General features: G+C 43.3%; 1 protein-coding gene across 9 annotated transcripts in view; it reads right to left on the bottom strand.

The window, feature by feature from the left end:
* RBMS3 (RNA binding motif single stranded interacting protein 3) overlaps positions 1-22,637 on the bottom strand; it is a gene marked incomplete at its 3' end in the record, with an annotated part of 764,091 nt that overhangs the window by 325,418 nt on the left and 416,036 nt on the right. For all 9 annotated transcript variants that reach the window (XM_080974855.1, XM_080974854.1, XM_080974853.1 and 6 more), the window contains one exon: positions 5,521-5,579. In XM_080974855.1, coding sequence (XP_080830981.1) covers positions 5,521-5,579 — 59 coding nt within the window. The remainder of the gene's footprint in view (positions 1-5,520; positions 5,580-22,637) is intronic.

Genomic DNA, 22,637 nt, shown 5'->3' with positions numbered 1-22,637 from the left:
ATGGTAAACCTGTTTGCAGATAATGAGACATATGCTAAAGCTATTTTTGGTCATCTGCATACTATCACTTGCTTTTTCCTGCAGGACTAATTGCAGCTGCTGTTGTTGTTCTTTAGTCATTTAGCCGTGTCCGACTCTTTGTGACCCCATGGACCAGAGCACACCAGGCCCTCCTGCCTTCCACTGCCTCCCGCAGTTTGGTCAAACTCACGCTGGTAGCTTCGAGAACACTGTCCAACCATCTCGTCCTCTGTCGTCCCCTTCTCCTTGTGCCCTCCATCTTTCCCAACATCAGGGTCTTTTCCAGGGAGTCTTCTCTTCTCATGAGGTGGCCAAAGTATTGGAGCCTCAGCTTCATGATCTGTCCTTCCAGTGAGCACTCAGGGCTGATTTCCTTAAGAATGGATAGGTTTGATCCATCCATTGCAGTCGTTAACAGTCGTAAGCAGGTTTACCATACCCATTGAGTCAATCACCCTTCTCCTACTACCCTTCAGAGAAAAACCCCACCCCACCCTCCCACTATATATAAGGGTCTGGTGACTTCTGTTTCAGTGTATCTGAAGAAGTGTGCATTCACACGAAAGCTTATACCCAGAACAAACTTAGTTGGTCTCTAAGGTGCTACTGATTTTTTATTATTATTATTTATTTATGCCGACTGCGTCAGACCAACACGGCTACCTCCCTGAATCTAGAATCTTTGGTAGTTAGAAGGGCAAAGGACAGAGCTGAGAACTATGTTAGCTAGAAGCTGGCAGCTAGCAACTGGCCGGCTGCAGGCTGAGAAACTGGGAGACAGAACCACTGGGGAGTTTTAAATCCTCACTCAGTCATGAAGTCAATAGGGCCAGTCATCTCTCTGCCTAGATACCACAGAGTTACTGTGACAATAAAAATGGAGGGATCACATGTATGGCTTTGAGTCCCTTAGAGGGAAAGTGGGGTATACATTTAATAAATCAAATGCATTTATTTATTTAACCATTTATTAATTTAGCCTATACCTAACACACTTTTCAGTCTTAGAAAAGACTCTCAGGGTAGCTTCTACGTTAAAACAAAAATGTGTGTGTTTTTTGGAGGAGGGGAGCCATTTTCAAAGTTACCAAAATAAAACAGATGTGCAGAGTGAATCTTTCGTGTGTGTCTACTCAGAAATTATTCCAGTGGAGCACAGAACTTCAAAACAGAAAGCAGCCCGAAGCCAGATACAAATAACAGAAATAATAAAAACCGAATCTCATAGTAGCAGTAAAAGCAAACATCGCAATCCCACTGAAAGCACAGGAAGCAGGACACGTTTCACCTGGCGCTTAAAACTTTGCAAGGTTGGTGCCAGGTGAACAGCACCAGGGGGAGGCTTCCATGCGTGCATAAGAAGAGACTGCTGGATCGGGCCAATGAAGAATCGAGTCCAACATCTTGTTCTTGCAATGGCCTGTGGGAAACCATCAGACAGGACCTGAGGTGGGGTTCCAACGCAGCAAAACCCTGAATCCCACAACCTTCTTCACTTCCAAAGGTAGGGCAATCAGTGGTATCGTAAATTTTGAAGTGCAAGAGCTCATCTCGACAGCCTTCATAGCCACATCCACCACGAGAATCCAGACATTGATCCACTTATACATTGACCCACAACACACAGGAGCAGGGACGCAGCAAAGAGCAAGGCTGTAATCCTATGCAGAGTTTTTCTGGGAACAAACTACTGAACTCAGTGCTGGCTGCTTAGGTTCAACTTGTGAAACACACAGAGTTTCAACAAATACTGTATATTCCCTCCGCCGAAATGCAAATCTTTAGCTTCTCCTTAGAAATGCAAATCACGATGCAAGGAAGTGTTACTACCATTTGAACTACGTGTGTGAAATGGGAAGGCCATCAAAGAAAAGAGGTTTCCAGCCTCCACTTATTTCCCCTCATTCTTGGGGACTTCACACTGCAATAATCTCATGCAAACAAGCTACGAAGCCCTGTTTAGGGAAGTTTTTAATGTTTGATGTTTTATCATTTTTCTAATATTCTGTTGGGAGCTGCCCATAGTGGCTGGGGAAACCCAGGCAGATGGGCGGGTTTAATTAATATTTTTATTTTTATTACTACTACTACTACTACTACTACTACTACTACTACTTGTCAGAGGAAGAAAAGTCTGCATTGCAGAGGGTTGAATTCTATTATACTATTAATTTCTCTGGTGTTCTGAAAAAAGACCAGTAATTTTGCACACACACACACCCAGTCTTTTCCCTTCACTGTACCAATGGGAAGCACCTCTGAGGTAGATCTGTACAGTTTAGCAGGGGAACAGGGGAACTTTTAAATATCCTCACGCTGTCAATGTTACAAGAAAGTAGAGTGAGTTCTCCCTGGAGTGTGGTTCTGCAACCGCTCCAGACAGACTGTAATAACCTTGAGAAAACCCTCATTTAACCCCCCTAGGTGAGTTGGCAATTGGATATTCGCACATGTGCTCTAGCTACTTGCTCTCCATTGAACAAATTATCAGATATGTATATGGTGGGGTCTTTTTTTTGGGGGGGGGACACTTTTATTCTAAAGTCTTATATGAATATAGTCATGGAAGTAGGACTCCTCTCACATCCTCACTAGAGAATTACATCATGATAACTGAAGTAATTTGGAAAGATTTCCAGGGGGGAAAGGATGTGTGTAGGTAGTATAATGAGATCAAAAAGCGAAGATAAGACAGTGAAGCTAATGTGAAATGCCACTCTGATCAGAAATTACAAGGCTATCAAAAACCCAAGGTTCTCAAAAGCTTTTGACTACGCACAGTAACCTTTACGTCATTATCACCCACTGCTCAGTCCAACGCCAGTAAGGCTGCCTTTAAGATGCTGAAGATGCAGGTGATTCTGTTTTGAGAATACATCACAACTGATTTAGCATGCAGACCCGTGCCTCCAAATTGTGGGTCCAACTCAATTTAGTCTAACAAGGAGATGATGCAATTTAAATGACCAAAAGGATTGTGCAGACTTTTGTTCACTCATCATACTTACCCCTGCCCTCTCAGATGCTGTTCAACTACAACTCCCATCATCCCTGAACGCTGGCAGCGCAGGCTGATGAGAATTTGGACCCGCAGCATAGGGGGAACCATGTTTGCTGTAGCTCATCCTGCAGAGTCCTCTTTACTAACCAGGAACCCATATTAAAAGTCCAAGCAAGAATGACATAGCTGAAGCGAGAAAGACTCCACTGGACACACATTTTTCACTTGTGTGCTACCTTCCATTTTAGATCTACACTGGTACCTCTGGTTACGAACTTACCGGTAATTCGTTCCGGAGGTCCATTCTTAACCTGAAACTGTTCTTAACCTGAGGTACCACTTTAGCTAATGGGGCCTCTCGCTGTCGCCGTGCAATTTCTGTTCTCATCCTGAGGTAAAGTTCTTAACCTGAGGTACTACTTCAGGGGTAGCAGAGTCTGTAACCTGAAGTGTTTGTAACCCGAGGTACCACTGTAATTGAAATGCAGGCCTGAATTTAAAGATTCAAGACTTCCCTGACACCCCATGAACTTTGGGCCTGAAATCCAGTGTTGGTCCAGCCTCCATCCCCTCAGCTTGATTTAGGAGGGACCCACCTCAATAAGTTAATTCCCACTTTGGATCTGAACCACAACAACTCATGTGAACTTCGCTCTATTCCAAGCAGAGACCTATCGTGTTCCCAAACATGGCAGAAACCCTCCCTGCTACCTGCTTATTTCCAAACGCAGAACTCGCCAAAGGATGATGAGATGGCTTCTCAACAACCTCCCTGTGGCCTGGATTGTCACACAAAAGGATTCGACACACAATGAAACAGAGAGGCATCGGAAACGCAGCCCCCATGTTGCTTGATTTAACTTCTGGAAATGATATTGTCCCTACCTCCTTATTTCAGTGAGCAATGTCAAGAAGCAGTAGCAGACCTTGTGGAGAGGTAGGTGGAGCCCTGCTGCTCTCTCAGCTTCTGAACACAGCATGTGACGGGCAATTGCCAGAAGGAGAAAGAGGCACAGGAAGAACATTGGTGCCCCATCTATGCTGCTCCATGGGGCGCTGTCAATGACACTTGTGAGAGTCAAGGCCTCTCTGCACGGCTGTTCCCGTTGACTTAGTAAGGTAGGGTCTTGAGAAAGGGGATGGGCAAGGAAGGCCAGAGAAGACTCGAGCCCATTCCAAACGGGACCTGAACCACGATGGCGTCAGATTTGAAATAATTGTGGTGGAAGTGCAAAACATGTCACTCAAAGCCGCCGGTACTCCTTGATATCTGGCACCCTAACAAGTTAAGACTATAATCCACACTTGTTATTTCTGTCTGAGCAACGGTTCCCAGACAGAAGATTAATGGTGGATACCGGACGTGCAAAATGAATATTTTATGGTATAAAGATGTAAACTGCGCTGCAAGAGTCGGAACTCCGGTGAAACATCTCCCCACAAAAGAGATAATGTGTTGATAAATCAATTGCAAATGCCATTATTACGCTTTGGAACAGGGGTAGGATATGTGGTGGGGAGGTTTTCAGGCCAAGGGCCGCTTCTCCCCATAACCAACCTTTCTAGGAAGGGCGGGAGGGCAGATGAAAAAGCAGACAGAGTAACAGACATGGCTCTTGTTTCTCAGCAGCGGACCGCATTCCAGTCGTGCAAAGTTTCACCTCCCTGTAGCTTTCCACACACAAATTCACCCATGCAGGCAAGCAAGAGGGAGTTCAAGGACACACGGCTACGAGGGCAAAAGCACTTGTAGAAAAGGACAAGTGAGGGGAATGGCCTGGGGTGATTTTTTAGGGCGAGACAGAGAAGCCTGGAAGGCCAAATTCAGCCCCTAGGCCCAAGTTCACCACTCCCTGCCATAAGTATATTTTGCATATCAAGAAAAAAAACAAAATATGTAGGAATAAAAATATTATGCAGGCAACCATACTATGCCACACTGATGCACTCTGCATTCAAATTCATTTAAACGACAAAACATATTTTAAAGCATTAGCCATTAAATGAAAATAAAATGCAAGAACTACACAGATTCATTTTCATTCCACTATGCCACTATTTCAGAAGTGATGCAGTTGGGCCACAGTTAACATTTTCTTATAAGAACGGAGCACAAGATATCAAAAGAGAGAAAAGCAGAATGAGGATTTGCTTGGGAAAGCTTTCCCAAGAGTTTCAAATTTTTACATAGGAAATCAATTTGCATCACCGATAATATTGTTCAAATCAGATGACACTGTGTGGTTAGGAGGTAATTTACTTTGCTGCCGAAGCAATTTGATAGTTGTTCTGATTTGTGATTTTCATTTTGTTTGTTAATGAAAAAAATTAATGAGCAATGTTACTGGAAGTAGAACTCGAAGCCGCAGCATTATTAAACATGTTTTCAATATATTGTACATTATGTTGATTGCACCGCCAGAGTCTGAACTTTTGCAGCGCAAACACCAGTCAATCAATCTGATGTGGAATTTGTAGGGAGGACTTTTGGCACTTACCTTTGCACTGATTTGTGTTTTTGTCTAGAATTGCTTTTGTGGATACAATTTTTCCATACCTGAAAAACAAAAGTTGGGGGGGGGGCGGGGAGAGAAATAGGGATGTTCATTTTATTGTTGTTTAAAACCTGATCCAGTTGTCAAGCATACTTAAAAGAAAAGGAGACTTAAGTGCTCCTGAAAAGTGCAGCACAAACAATATTGTATGGTAATGTCCTGCATGCTGTATTTGCATTTCTCACCTGACCTTCAAAAGCTACCCTTACAAAGGTGGTTAATTTTCTATGCTTGCACTTTGATAATCAACAAAGAGACCAATTACAGTGGCAGATTTGGGGGATGTCAAGGCAAACAAAGATTTTTCTTTCTGAGTGTTGATTAGATCAGGCTAAACCTGTGTTTTTTCCCTTGGTTAAATGAGATGAATGGGTGATTTTCCAAGACACAGAATGGACCACTCTCTGAAATTGGCAATGCCAGAGTGGAACATATGGGAGACTTTCAGCAGCCAGCCCAAGGGGATGCCTGTTTTCAGAACACACCGCATTGATTTGTGTGCAATTGCGCATGGAAGGATTTTTAGATTTTTGGGGTGGAAATGGTGACTAAGGGAAGAGAACATTATGGAGGTTTGTAAAATTATGACTGGTGTGAATGGAGGGAATTTTTTTCTCCCTCTCGAAATATGAGAACTTGGAAGGTCGCCAGATTGCATTTATTTATTGACTTAGCACCATGCCATTGCCACAAAAGCTGTGCTAAGAAAGGTACAATCAAAAATCACCATTGAAACAAAATTAAAAGCTATTTCTAAAAATCAATAGTCTAAAAATGCACTTAAAACCAAATAACTGCATACCATAAAATTAAATCAAGAAACCTTCAGCCAATACTAAATGCCTGCCCAGTTTTTAAATAGACACTGAAACACCAAGAGAGAAGTGGCCGGACACAATTCTGATAGAAGTAAAAGCTGGAATTCCACAAAAAGGGCTTATATTTCTTCTTCTGGAAGAGGCTATCTGGGGCTGATGGGAGTTGGAGTCCAGCAACATCTGGGAGGGGACCACATTGGCCACCCCTGCCCCAAACCATGTAGCAACTCAAAGGTCATTGTCAGCACTCTGAATTGTGTCTGGAAGCCAGTAGGGAGCCAGAATAAGTCCTGTCCTGGTCAAAAGGCAAGTTGCAGGATTCTGCATTAGCAAAACCTTCCAAAGCATAATGATGCCCAATCTTTGTTCTGTGTGTGAAAGCTCTTCATACAATGTATATGGTAATGTACTTATAGAATGTGGCCGTTAGCTTAATCTTCAGTGGCATCTCGCCGGAAGCAGCAGCAGCAGCAGCTGTGCGGCCCTGGAAGTGGCTGGTAGTAGGGTACCAGCAAAGGCAATGCATTGTGGGATTTCACCACCCAAGATGGCTGCTTCAGTCCTTCTCATGGGCAAGGCTGACCCTGCCCTCAGGGCTACCCAGCACACAGGTTAGGAGAGACATTGGCCAGCAGGTGGGCTTCCCAAAAATAGGATCCTTGCTCTGTCCTGTGCAAAATCCTGATATTCTACAACCAATAAAGTTGTGGTCATGTTTAACCTACACATACCCCATCCTGTTCGTTGCTCCAGGTCAACAGGCCTTACATACCTGGTGCCCAAGGAAGTATTCATAGCAGTACTTATTGTCCATAGCAATAAAACACTTAAATGTCAATGCAATGGTGTATCCGAATTAATTGGACATGCCATACTTTTCGCCCCACAAGGTGCACCTGACCATAAGACGCACCTAGTTTTTAGAGGAGGAAAACGGGGGGGGGGGGGAATATTCTGAATCAAATGTTGTAGGAGAGGAGTTTTAAGTGGGGAGGGAAGGAAAATCCTGGAGGGGCAAGCGGCATGTGTGGGGTGTGTAGAGAAGGAGGTGGCTAACAATGCAGGAGAGGGGTTTAAGGGGAGGGAGGAAAGTGTAGGGAGTGGGCAGTGGGGTCCGGAGGGAGCACACTCCCCACCAGCAGGCAGTCAAAGTCTGCCTGCACGCGTGACCCTGGGGTGTGGGGCACATCCCCCCCCCAGACAAGCCACAGCTGTCTGAACATCGTTCCCTCTGTCTAACCTTTTGCGGTCTCAGTAGTCTGCGGTGTCCTGTCTGTAACCTTTGTCCCTGAGACCTTTTGTCTCCTTCGTCATACAGTGTGCAAGGGAAAAATGACGCGGTGGAAACAGGTGCCAAAATAACTTTGTACCACCCCACGATCTCGGGACTGAAGATGTGTAAAGGTCACAGCCCAAAATGTATCTGCCTGGTTTGCATGTTTGTCTCAATAAAAGGAGGCTCCACAAGGCTAGCCGGCAGCTTGCATGCAGCTCACCTGTGCGCAGCTCACCTGATGATCAACCCCCCAGTCTTGTGCCTTCACTTCAGAAAGGAAGGCAAAAGTTCTCCCCACCACCACCACCCAAGCCAGCTCTCTCTCTCTCTCTCTTTCTCCCACCTGCATGTTTTCCGGCTGCCTATGTGTCCCTGGCATGCTTTCCTGGACGCTGCAGCAGCACTGGAGCATGGAGAGGAGGAGGCGGCGGCAGCGGCAGCTGTCGGTTGCGCTCCTAGCCGCCGGAAATTGATCTGTGTGGGCTGGAGCCTGTGTACAGTGCAGCTAGGAAGGAATTAGCAGGAAGGATACCATCCCTTCCCCTCTGCTTGACATGCAGGCAGGGGATTTCCCTGCTCTTTGCTGCGTTTGATTGCCACCAGTCTCCTTGCTCAGCACGTCTGCTTGCTGCGAGGTGACGCTGCCGCGGCCGGCACTGTATATGCCCGATACAGGAACCCTAGAAACCTCCTCTCTACAGCCTTCTCTCCTCCATGACGCACGATCCAATTTTTGCCCCTGCACTCGGGCGATTCGGCTCCAGGGACCACACATTCGCTCCATAAGACGCACAGACATTTCCCCTTACTTTTTAGGAGGAAAAAAATGTGCCTTATGGAGCGAAAAATACGACAAGTTTTTCCTAAATAGAAGTTAATAATTAATTGCAGTGTCCAAGACCCCAAGTTCTGATAATTGGTCATAAATGGAACAATAACATCTGATAACCAATTTTTCTTGCTTAGATGTCTGGCGCTGTAATTTGTCTTTGGGGATATGGCTCTTCTCATCATTGCAAGCAATGCAATTTTAATTCTTGTCACGCAGAGATACCAAAAGGCCATTACACAATGGGAATCTACATGCAGATAGCATGGAATGGCATAATGCATAACAGAGCTGGCCTGCTAATTTTGAATACTAATCATGGTTTGTTTGTTTGTTCTTTTTTTAAAAAAAACACCTCTAAAACTAACAATATTTAACTCTGTATTCTCGTATCACCGTGTTTGTGTGTGCACATGTGCAGATTTTCAGTTTGAAATTTCACAGACTTCTAGTCAAGTCCATAAACCTCAATAGGTCTGTTCTGAGTAGGAGTAGAGTTGAATGTCAGCCTCTCTCCCTTGACCTTCATTCACTGTCACTGACAGGAAGCTCCTGCAGCCAATCGGAAGCCTCAGAAGCCCCGTCAGATGTTCAGCTTCCAAAAGAACGTTTGAAAACCAGAGCATTCACTTCCAGGTTTCGATCGTTCAGGAGCCAAAACGTTCAAGAACTAAGCTGTTCGAAAACCAAGGTATTTAGAAGTTGTCAAGGCCAATGGCTAGCACAATAAATTTGCTGCTGATATTTTAAGAATTCTTGATTTCTAAGTTGTTAGTTTAAGATTTTGCATGGTATATATTATATTATATTATATTATATTATATTATATTATATTATATTATATTATACAAGCAACCCCCCAATTGCATGGGAGTTGCGTTCCAGGTCATCACATGCAACAGTTGAGTGTATATAAGCTCATTATGCCTTGTCCTCATCATGCCCACACCCCTGCCCTGATCTGGCCACTTCTGAGTCACTATGATACACATGTGCGCAGTCATGCATCAACTGAACACACGTAAATGTTGCCTGTACTTTGCTTCCATAATCTATTGGCAATTCACAAGACTCTTTTGTCCAGAAAATATTGTTGCTAAAATATGCACCAAGACGAAGGAGTTGCATTATCTTAAATAATTATCTACAATAATTATAAAAACCAATCCATCCTTGCCCTGATATTTCACATTAAAAGTTAATATATGGAACAAGGCTTACTGAAGCAATATTCCTCAGCCAGCAAAGTTTGATTGATGTCTTGTTCAGAAATGTCATGGGGGAACGTGGTTGTTGTTTTTTAATCTGGTTATGCTACTGATACAGGAGTAATTAGATTTCCAAGGCCTCCAACAAGTTAAGCAATTTGGAAGTAAAAATAAAAGGCAAATGCCTTGGCAAATAAGCACAGAAATATGTACTGGTTACATGTGAAAGGAGAATAATATGCTGCAATAATTACCAGTAAGAAGATTGCATCATAATCTTGTTATAATAGGAAGCAAGGCGACAACATACACAATTCCACCCTACCCCCCTTTAAATAGCTGGGTGAATGATTCTCTGCTGAAACCATGATTTGGGATGCACACATAGAGTATTCACAGAAGATCTGTTTTAAGATAATTATTGGTAATTAGAAAATATGAGGTTTCTCTCATTAAATTCAAGACTGCTTGGGAGCAAGCACTTGGAGATTACTGCTAAAGTTTTATTTCCCACCTTATCATAAAGACTTAGACAGCAGATGGAAGAGAAGATCATAGGGTCTGCATTTTAAAGCAAGCAAACCTATTCTGCTTTCTTGGACCATGGATCAGAACACTGTTGTCAATCAGATCCCATACGTCTCTGAATTTTGTGAGCCAGTTTGGTTTCAGATAAGTATGCACAAAAAATTGTATTTTAGGGAAACTGTATTGGAAAGCATACAAAAAAGTGTTATAGAAATAGTACCAGTGAAGGCAGTTTGTACACACTTTATAATTTAGATTAAGTTTTTTCACATCTTTTAAAGTCATTAAAGGGTCTAGACCTTAAACTGCCTGTATGCAGGACTGACATGAAACAGAAATGGGCTAATCTGCCCTTTCCTAGTCAGACCAGACTAAGGTGCACCCCTATTTCCCATTATTTTAACGTCATGCAATATTGCTTTTGCAAGAGTTAGTATGCATAATTCTCTCTGGATTCAACATACTAAGTTCCTACTGAGATCAATGGGAACCAAATGCTTAACTCTGTTTCTAAATTTCATTGACTTCCCAGAATTATTTCCAGTTACTATGCCAATGCCAAGTGGATTTCATGACTGTGTGGCGATTTAACTTGATCGGTAATTTAACCTGCCGTCTCCTGTGTCCTTTCACTGGATATTCCTAAAGCCTAGTTCTACAAACTAGTTAACTAGAGAATTATTCCAAATGGCTCGGGTACTTGGGACAAAGGTGAAACACACTGTCTTAAATTCACTTACTCTACTCCTTTGCAGGTATAGTCATGGCTTCTTTTCATCTGGAACTCACTGGAACAGAGTTCCACCACCTCTTTGCAGCGTACTGGTAACTGTATAGCGGCACAACGCCCAGAACTCAACAACTTTGCGCCCCCCCCCGCTCACCAATTTAGGGTTGTCTGTCAAAAAAAGAGTGGGAATTCCTGCACCTCTTTTTCTAGAAAAAAAGTGTTGGATATAGCTGCCTGTCACTTTGGTGATTTGATGCAGTACTCACAGTCATTAACCAAGGCTATAATCCTGCACTCAGTTCAGCTGCTTAAATCTCACCCACTTCAATTAGCTTCAACCAATCTAAATGGGTCCCACGTTGCAGCTTAAGACAATATTCAAGAGAGAATGTGTTTCAAAATGGAAATAATGGGGAAAGTAACTCCAGAATTTCTCCCAAAATATGCCTGCCAGCTGTCAGATCTCCACTGAAATATGTTGTTTGTTTTATTGTATTTTTAAGGTTTAGATATTGGTCTTTGTCAAAATAGGGTAGAACTTAACAAACAAAGGGGCAATATCCAACGCAACACATCTGCTAACACAAGGACTTGCGGGTGTGCAAAGGAAATTCCCTCCCCTCTCTGTGTGCAACCCCTAAATCTGTTCCCCTACCCTAATCCTCTGGAACAGGTTTATGGGGCACACACACAGGGAAGGGAAGAGGATAGAGAGATTCCACTGCACATCTGAAAGTCCCTGAGCTAGTGGAACTGGTTAGTTGGACATCTCTCAATATGATATAAATACTAAACGCATTTCCATCTGCAGTGTTGGATGGCAGGTTGAGAGGAGTTCCCTACCAAGACAGACTTTGCTCGTGTGCTCAAGACATCGATTCCATAAAACATATTTTGTTGCACTGTGCAAAATATGAGCAAGCCAGGGCTGAACTGATATTACCCTTGCTGGTACCTTTCCCGGGAAAATCAGAGGCTCACTGTGTCAGGTTCCTACTGGAAGACTGGACATATGCTAGAACCTTAGCAGTTGCAAAGTTTTTATCGGTGGTTGCAAGAACCAATGATCCCTATATTCTGAACAAAATGCTTGTTTAACCTTGAGGTAACCTGGGATGTGGTGAGGCTGTGCCTGCCGCTCCAATGCTAGGGTAATAATAATTTATAATAATAATTTCTTATTTATACCCCACCCATCTGGTTGGGCTTTCCCAGCCACTCTGGGCAGCTTCCAACAAAATATTAAAATACAATAATGCATCAAACATTAAAAGCTTGGCTACACAGGGCTGCCTTCAGATGTCTTCTAAAAGTCTGGTAGTTGGTTTTCTCTTTGACATCTGGTGGGAGGGGATTCCACAGGGCGGGTGCTGCTACCGAGAAGGCCTTCTGCCTGGTTCCCTGTAACTTGGCTTCTCGTAGTGAGGGAACCACCAGAAGGCCCTCGGCGCTGGACCTCAACGTCCGGGCAGAATGATGGGGGTGGAGACGGTCCTTCACGTATCCTGGACCGAGGCCGTTTAGGGCTTTAAAGGTCAGCACCAACACTTTGAATTGTGCTCAGAAATGTACTCCCAGTCACCAGTCTAGCTGCCGCATTCTGGATTAGTTGTTTTTTCCGGGTCACCTTCAAAGGTAGCCCCACATAGAGCGCATTGCAGTAGTCCAAGCGGGAGATAACCAGAGCATGCACCACTCTGGCAAGACAGGCTGCAGGCAAATAGGGTCTCAGCCTGCGTACCAGATGGAGCTGGTAGACAGCTGCCCTGGACACAGAATTGACCTGCGCCTCCATGGACAGCTGCGAGTCCAAAATGACTCCCAGGCTGTGTACCTAGTCCTTCAGGGACACAGTTACCCCATTCAAGACCAGGGAGTCCCACACACCTGCCTGCCTCCGCCCCCTCAAAACAGTACTTCTGTCTTGTCAGGATTCAACCTCAATCTGTTAGCCACCATCCATCCTCCATCCATTCCGTTAAAAGAATCTAGGGGCTTTCCTTGCTTTTGTCCGATCCCCTTACAGGGGTTAGGGCCACGCCAGAGCCCCTGGGAGTATTTGGGGTGAGTTGAGTCTGAACCTGGTCCAGTGCTCCCCCAGGATGTTTTCCCAGAGTCCAGGCGTCAATGCTGCCCTGCTGAGCTCAGGTGCAACTAGTCGTGAACCAATGCCTAAGCAAACCACTCACAATCTGTAATCAATAAAGTTGTGGCCAAAATTATGCCAATAACCTTAAACTAAATTCCGTGTCAATTGTGTCTTTATTTATTGGGGGAGGTCTTGGGATCTTAACACGCAATAAGCCAAACATGGTAACATAACTGTACATAATTCATAATGAGCAAGGCATACCAGGCAGCATATAAAATCATACACAAGATAATAAACGCCACAACTCAGCCCCTGCAAAATTGCTCATAACGGAAGTGAATGTCTCAGGTGCAACTATAAAACACAACGAAGCAGTCTTCTGAAAAATAAGGAAGAAATCAGTAGTGGAACACTTCTCAGTGTACAAAACTAGCCGTTAATCCCATCCACCCCCTTACCCAAAGAAAATGGCAAACCCTTCCAACTCTCAACTTGGGAACTAGCTTTTCCTTTCTCTCTCACCCTGTGAAATGTCCGCCTCTCGCCTAAGATTGTCCCACCATCTATCTGCCACTGTCCATCACCTGCTATAATGACAATCGCTTTGTAAAACATAAAAGCTTTAGAAATTTGTAGATGAATAGGTGCCCCATATGTGCCCACTCAGTTGGCAGAATTGGCACTTGGGCAGGTGCCACATAAATACCCACACCACGTCTGTAAGAACTCAGTCGTTTAGTGTGGCAGCAACGAAACTTTGGAACTCCTCGCCTCTTGATATCACTGTATTCTTTTTGTCGCCTGCGAAACATATTCTTATTTAGACAAGCTTAGCAAGGTCTTTAGAAATATATATGAGTTTTTATTTGTTTTAGCCTGTTCTACTGCGATTTTAACCTTCTGTAAGTTTTAAACTGGGGTTGTAAATTTTTTAAGCAACAAATTTATTGTTTTTGTAAGCTTTGATTCTTTGATTATCAAGCAGTATATAAATTTTAGGAGCTAAATACCGGTAAATAAATATTAAAAAGTGGCTTTGCATTTCAAACCCCTATTTTTTCTACTTACATGTTTTTCATTATTTTTATGTCCCTTAAAAAAAAAAAATCACCAAAACGTGATTGCAGCAACTATTTTTTTTTTTAAATAAAAGGCTTATAAACCCACCTTTTCACAATGAGCTCAAGATGACTATACCATTGCATAACTTGGGCTATAATCCAGTGCCTATCTACCTAGAAATAAATTCCATTGAAAGCCATTAGAATCACAGAATCATAGAATCATTGTTTAGTTGGAAGGGACCCCAAGGGTCATGCAGGAATTTTTTGCCCATAGTGGGGCTAAAACCCACAACCCTGAGAATAAGAGTCTCATGGTCTACCAACTGAGCTATTAGATTAACTTCTGAGTAGACATGTAAGGTGGGACGCTGGTGGCGCTATGGGTTAAACCACAGAGCCTAGGACTTGCTAATCAGAAGGTTGGCGGTTCAAATCCCCGTGATGGAGTGAGCTCCCGTTGCTCGGTCCCTGCTCCTGCCAACCTAGCAGTCTGAAAGCATGCCAGTGCAGTAGATAAATACCTTCCTCTGGCGGGAAGGTAAACAGCGTTTCCGTGCGCTGCTCTGGTTCGCCAGAAGCGGCTTAGTCATGCTGGCCACATGACTATGCGCCGACTCCCTCGGCCAATAAAGTGAGATGAGCGCTGCAACCCCAGAGTCGGCCACGCCTGGACCTAATGGTCAGGGGTCCCTTTACCTTTACTAGACATGTATAGGATTATGCTGTCAAAATATAAACATCAAGAGAGAACATTACAAGGCACATTTAAAAAATATATTTTTTTAAAAAAAATAGCACGTGTGTGTGTGTGCATCTGTGTTTACATGTGTACAACCAGTGACTTAAAGCCCTACCATGGGGGGAAGTGGGGGCAGAGAGAATCACTAGAGGATGTTTTCTGGAGTTCAGAAAGAGAGGACATGTTGTTCACAATTATAAAAGTTCTGAACAGCAGCTCATTCATCCAGTTACTGCTTCCCCTCCCCAAGTGAAAAGACTGAAAATACTAAATATTCCTGCAAGTATACAAATCTTGGGACACCAGGATCCAGATCAGATGATAAACTTCACCCAATCTCTGGGAAGGATAGCAAGTGCTCAAAATACAGTAGTATTTCAGCCACATGCAGTTTTTGCCAAAAATGAACCAATAATCTAGCAACAGCCTCAGGCTGCAATCCTATACCCATTTAACCTCTGAGTAAGCGGCATTAATGGGACTTACTTCTGAGTAAGCATGTGTAGGATTGCACAGTGTTTAATCTAAGACAACGACTCATTCTGCATTTTATATGGCTTTCCCATTCAATCCATTAGTCTCCCCTTCGCTTCTTTAAACATATAGTGCTTCTGGGTAGAAAAACAGAATAACATAAAACTCCATTTTTCAGAGAGAGAGAGAGAGAGAGAGAGAGAGAGAGAGAGAGAAAAGATGAAAGTCTTCTACCACCAGGGACTGTCAACAAACAAATCACTGCAAGTTAAGCATTTTATAGAGTTCACGCAGCGTGTGCAAGAATCACACGTGAGCCTAGAAACTTCTTTTCATTATTTACAAATTATGGATGTCTACTTGTCTGGGCTTTCTATAGTAATAATTATTTGTGAAATTCTAATATCTGCTTTTGCAGATGAGTTTATTCCTTTCAGAAATTATTTATAGGAACTGTATCAGAGGAAGCTTTCGGCTCATTAAATATTTCTATTCACTCTATTTTCAAGGGGGATATATCAAGTTTTATTCATTTCAAAAGGGTGTATTTAACACCTCAAAGAGGAAACTCAAACACATTTTTCTCTGATGCAATTATTTCAGCCGAAACAAATAAAACAACCATAATGTAATTGTGTTTTATAGTAACAAAATCCTGCACTCTGTAGGCTAACCATTTCTTTTTATTAAAAAAAAAGATGGTATTTGTTGGTTCCACATTTCTCCTTGACTGAGATCTACCGTAATTTACACTTTTTTTTTTTTAATGGTTAAGTCCCTGTGAGGTAATTTTGCCACATCCATTTAGTGTGGCGATTTCATACTGAACAAATGCATCTTTGCTGTATTTTGGCCCTTTTTTGCACTCCATGAGCTATTAAAGGCTAAGTTAATAATAGTAATAATTTTTATTGTTTATACCCCACCCATCTGGATGGGTTGCCCCAGCCACTCTAGGCAGCTTCCAACACATATAAAAACATAACAGCAAGGATTAAAAAATTAAAAAGTTGTGCTGTGTTTTTTAAAAAAATATTTTTTATTAAAGATTTCTTAGTTTACAAAAATACATGCATTGTCTCCTTCTCAAGTTGTATTTTCTACAGATCAGTTTCATTTGTTGTGAGGCTTTAGTATTGCATACAATGTTAGGTTAGAAAGAAAACGGGGGGAGAGGGGGAAATGGTGAGTGGGGTGGGGTGGAAACGCTTCTATTCTACTTAGTGTATGTGTGGGGTTTTGTGTCAGCGTCACATGTGGGTTCTCTTACTACGGTGGTGCCCCGCAAGACGAATGCCTCGCAAGACGAAAAACCCGCTAGACAAAAGGGTTTTCCGTTTTTCGATGCGCTTCGCAAGACGAATTTCCCTATGGGCTTGCTTCGCAAGACGAAACGCCTTGCGATTTCTTGTGATTTTTTTCGCTCCCCCCCCTTTTTCTAAGCCGCTAAGCCTTTAATAGCCTTTTAGCCGCTAAGCCTTTAATAGCCGCTAAGCCGCTAATAGGGTTGCTTCGCAAGATGAGAAAACCGCTAGACGAAGAGACTCGCGGAACGGATTATTTTCGTCTTGCGAGGCACCACTGTATTCACTTGTTGTATTTCCCTGGTGGTGAAAGAGGCGGGGTGTGGCTTAGGGTGTGGTTGGTTGTCTTTGGTTGGCTACAGTGAGATTTGTTTTTGTGTGTGAGCTGGGCATGTGTGTGTTTTTGGATCAGGTTAGCCATATTGACTTGTATGCTATCGGTGGATTCTTGTTGTTGTGTTGTTGGGCTGTGTATGTGATAAAGGGGAACCATACCGGGGTGAAGGCGTCTTCTCCTATGAGTTTTTCTAATAAGGCTGTTTCCCATACTCTTTGATACCACTGGTCCATGCTTACTCCTGACCGGTCTTCTCCAGTGTCTGGCTATGATGCTTCCAGTTGCTGAGAATAGATGGGTTATGAAAAGTTGCGCTCTGGTATCTTAAATACCAGCTCCTGCTGAGGGCACTTCAGGAACAACCTATGTGGGTCTTAAGAATACGGCACACTCCTAATTAACTGTGCCAGAATGCAATGCACCCACACCAAATAGTTTCTCCTTTTCCTGATCTGTATCCAAAATACTGAACTGAAATCTACATTGCTCCATGCAAATGAATATCCAGCTGGACATATGTGAATCAGCTTTCTTCAAGGGGCCTTCAGCACACCTCCGCACACTATGGCAAAGCCAAGGATAGAATTTCGGTCCTGCACGCCATAATTTCCTGTCTTTCACTAATCTGCACTAGGCCCTAATGTTATAATAATGTCATTTTTGTGTGGGTGTGATTGAATTATCCACAGCATTAAGAGGATCTGAGGGGTTACGAGAGCACATACTTCTCAGCACACACAATTACCAAGCGGTATTAAGCCCCATCCGTGCGCCTCCAGTTAGCAGAACTGGGAGACAGCGACGTCATGAGACAAAAGAGCACTTTACGGTTGGCATCCGGCCTGATCCGGCAAGCCCTGTGCATATAAAAGCTCCCACTGAAGTAAGCGAAAGCCCTCTTCCACAAATTCCACAGCATTATTGAAAGCAAGCGGCAAATCTTCAACATTCAAAGTGGAACATGTTGACAGGTTGGGTGGCTGCTTCTTTCTTATAGAGGGTCGTGCACGAATTGTAGTCACTCTGCAGACTTTAATGATAGGAAGAGATTGAAATGTGTCCTATTTCTGGGGAATGTGAAGAAGGCCCACTGAGATTTGAAAAGCACAGCCTGCCTGTTAGCAAAAATTCTTGCTGCAGAGAATTGCTGCAGGGAAAAAGGGGGCAAGCAAGGGAAAAATAAAAGAAACAGACCCCCAGCTGTGTTAAGGTAAGCCGGCACCACTTATCTGCCTTAGTTGACTGTGAGGCTTTCACTCACACAATCCATAAGGATCTAACTGAGGAAAAGGGTGGCCTTTATTTTCATTAGTCCAATCGTGTTGTGCTATCATGCAAAGTCATATTTCAGAGCTATGGGAATGCCTTTGGGTGAGCCCAAGGCTCGCATGTTTCCCCATCTTCCCCCTCTGTGCAAGGTCACAAGATCGGAAGATCAGAAGATTTCACTTCCATTATATTTCCCATACATTGTGGCTACTTGTTTCCTCCAAACTAAGAATGGTGCTTAGGGTTAACTGTTGTTTAAGGAAACGATGCGGGATAATTAATGTAGAAGTTGGTTAGTCTCCCTAAATCACAGTTAAACTAACCACAGTTTCTCTGGCTTTGGACATTAAAAAGTACAGCGGAACCTCAGTTTTCGAACATAATCCGTTCCAGAAGACTGTTCATCTTCCAAAACGTTCAAAAACCGAGGCGCAAAGGGCTGTTGGCAAATTCAATTGAGAAATTTGAAAAACATGCAGCGGAAGCTATTAGACTTCTGATGCACGTTCGAAAACAGAAGCATTTACTTCTGGGTTTTCGGCGTTCGGGTTCCGAAACATTAGTCAACAGAGACGTTCGAGAACCGAGGTTCCACTGTAACTGGTTATTTGAAAATTGAAGTAAAAGCTTCTAATCTCTTTCTCACAGTCATGTCAGAAGAGAGAAGGCAGAAGAAGAGTCCAGAGCTTTGGGCACATAATGCAAAACCTTAGTTTAGTATTATGTATGAACCAGATTAGCGAGTAGAAGGGATGGCCAAATTTGTCCATTTTGATTTCCCTCAGATTCTCATTATTCCAATCTTAAATTCAGTTCACATTTCTGTAGCAATATAACTTCTAGCACATTTGCAAAGCTAAATAGGGTCTGGTATGGTTTCCAATTGGATGGGGAACCAACTGCATGTTGAGATTTCCTGCATTGCAGGAGGTCGGAACTACATGACCCTTGGGATCCATTCCAACTCTATGCTTTGATGCCGGTTCTTTCAGTTTGCAATTTAAAAGAACAAAAGTTCTCAGAAAAATTCATTAGCAATTTAAAGTGAATTTCTCCTAACAGAATTTTTTTTTTTTTTTTTTTTGCAATTTTGCCTAATATACACATTCTTACAAAGCAATTTTTGCTAATACTTTACCCCATTTTTTGTAGACATGATTTGGCTGGAGAACTGTGCTGCAACATTTGGAGAAGTGCAATTTTTGGGAGTTTTGGTTTGCTTGCTGCTTCGGAAATTGCAAAATATGTAGGTTCGCCTCTAAATGCAACTTGACTCTCTCCCCCATCACTGGCGAAGAGTTACGTACATGGGTTTCCAGTGGGCCCAAATGCCTAACATGCTACTCAATGTCTGGTGCAAATGTAACTCCTCACTTGCTGGCAGGCATCAGAATAATCTATTGATAGGCCAATATATTGAACCTAGCACACAAGCAATCACTTAGACATGCAATCAACCAACGTTTTGGAGCAAGTCCCACAAGCATGGTGACCTGGAAACCACCAGAAATATGCCACACTGCACTGTACTCTAGCCCAACTTAGTACCTTTTTATACATAATGAATTTGGATACCATATGGGCTCAGCAATTAATTAACGGCTCAGGACTGCAATACCTCAAGGACCGCCTCTTTCCATATGAACCTACCCAGACCCTGAGATCACCTTCTGAGGCCCTTCTTCATGTGCCTCCTCCTCAAGAGGTCCAGAGTATGGCAACATGAGAACGGGCCTTCTCTGCTGTGTCTCCCCATCTGTGGAATGCTCTCCCTAGGGAAGTTTGCCTGGCGCCTTCATTACACACCTTTAGACGCCAGGCAAAAACATTCCTTTTTAACCAGGCCTTTGGTTGATCCCATTTACAACCTATGCCCTTTTAAAATGTTTTTTTTGGGGGGGGGCTATTGGGTTGCTGTTTTTATTTTTATTAGGTATTTTGTTATTTTATATCTTTATTTTATTCTGTGAACTGCCCTGAGACACCCGGGTAGAGGGCGGTATATAAATTCTCATAATAATAATAATTGTCAGGGAACTGCCATCAGCTCAGAGGCGAGAGGTGGAAGGGCAGCTGTGTTCTAGGCAACCTCCGAAAATCTTGCGAAGCAGTTTCTCCTCTGGCGAGGAGGGAAGCCCCGCCTCCAGTGGAGAGGAAGTGGTGGGAGCAGGGGATGCTTGGAAGAGCCTCAACACTGAGCCTGAGCAAACCGGAGGGGAGGGAAGTACCCCTTTGCCAGCGCCCATTCTGCGCAGTAGGTTTAGGCGAAGGGAAGGGAGGAGAAGGTTGGGGGTCACGCAACTGTTATGCTGGAGGATTCTGCTAGCAAGTGAGCCAGACATGAACTTGAGACGCTCTTCACTGCAAATAGTTTGCGCTAATAATAAAGCCTGGAAAAGACAGGTCGGAGTCTTGCCTGTTTGCTCTTGAGCAACCACACCAGCACCTGACTAATAATAATAATAATAATAATATCTGTGTGTGTGTGTGTGTGTGTGTGTGTGTGTGTGTGTTTAATACAAGGGGTCCTAAGAGAGCCTGTTGCCAGATTTAGGGCACTGGGTAGCATCCTACTTCCACAGACTGGAGTTCCACTTACAGTGGATATATTTGCAACTACATCACCCACCCACTGGTGTCACCAATATGGAACTTGGTCCTGTGAAAAGGCATCAACGTATGTTCACATCCTCCCAGGCCCCCTTGCACTGAGCCAGCCCGATTCTGAATGGCTGCCATTCAGCAGAAGAATGCAAGCCCAGGAGCCAAACGGGGGCCTTTGTTCAAAAGCGGAATGGGCATGCAGCTGCAATAACTGGAAGAATTAACAGCCAGTGGTTTGTTCTTTTTTTAAGGTGTTGCTAGAGCAGCATAAAAAGGCTAGGGACCTTCACATAATTAAGAAGCCCCCCTCACCCCCTTGTGTAAAGTGTAATAAAGATGACAGCAACAGACCAAACAATTTCAGGAGAGCTATAAAATATTTATTAGGCCACCTTCCCCTTATTACACAGTACAAGGCCATTGTTTTCAGCTTACTGGAGATGGCAAAAGAGAAATCATACAATTAAATAAAATAAAATATTTGTTTCAGTGCCGGCAATATTTAATAGCCGCATCGTTACAGCCTGCTCTTTTCTTTCATCAGTGAGAATTACAACCACATCTTAAAGAGACCCTTTGTACAATGAGTGAGCAACAGAATTATCCTCTGTGTCCCTTGGTTGTTTTTGTTGTTTTTCCTTTCTATTAATTGCTCTAGTAGCTCAGTGCTATCTATATTCTCTGTTAGAAAGTACTGTGCCTGTGTGATTGTATAAAGAAGCAAAACTGAACGGTGTTTTCATAATCCCCCCCTCCCAACTCTCCATTTTCATTAGCGTTGTTTCCTAACTGTTAGGCTAAAGCCTGTGGACATACACAAACACAACACCAACAAACACCATTCAATGAAACTGTGATCTGCACATGTGCAATGACTGTCTCAGATGTACACACCTCAGCTTAACTGCAATCTTAAGTTTTCAAACTAGATGGAAGGTGCAAGTGCTCTGCGAGTGCAGCTTTCTCCCGAATGAATTGCAGAGTGTTTGAGGACTGGGACATTCACAGGGAAACCAAAATGCTTTTTTACAAAGCTATTGTACTACCAACCTTACTGCACGCTTGTGAAACGTGGACCGCTTATGAACACCATCTCCAACTCCTCAAAAGATTCCATCAACGGTGTCGCCGAAAAAATTTACATATCACTTGGGAAGACAAGCAAACTAAAGCCAGTGTACTGAAGAAGCAAAGATCACCAGTGTTGAAGCAATGATTGTTCAACATCAACTTTGTTGGACTGGTCATGTTGTGAGGATGCCTGACTATCATCTTCCAAAGGAACTACTCCATTCCAAACTTAAAAATGGAAAGCCTAATGCTGGTAGTCAACAAAAGAGGTTTAAAGACTCTCTCAAGGCAAATCTAAAAAAAATGTAGTATAAACATCGACAACTGGGAAACACTGGCCTGCGAGCGCTCCAATTGGAGAACAGCCTTTACCAAAGGTGTCTTGGGCTTTGAAGATGCTTGAGCTCAGGACAAAAGGGAGAAACGTGCTTGGCAAACCCTCACCATGATCAACTCCCACCCGGAAACCTATGTGCCCACTGTGGAAAGATGTGTGGATCTAGAATTGGCCTCCGCAGTGACTTACGGACTCACTGTTAAAACCGTGCTCATGGTAGACAATCTTACTTAGCTACGAGTGATCGCCAAAGAAGAAAGAAGGTTTGAGGGAAAGCATTATCATCAGGGAGTATTTCTCAGGAAACTGTAGAATACATATGGCTTGTGGCTAAGGTGTACCCACGATGGAAGTGGGAGTGCACTGGAGCGAGAGTAAAC

Source organism: Podarcis pityusensis (genome assembly GCF_964106645.2).
Source record: "Podarcis pityusensis genome assembly, chromosome: 12".
Taxonomy (NCBI): Eukaryota; Metazoa; Chordata; class Lepidosauria; order Squamata; family Lacertidae; genus Podarcis; species Podarcis pityusensis.
Note: the sequence above shows the minus strand (reverse complement) of the source record. Positions and strands in the feature narration are given on the sequence as shown.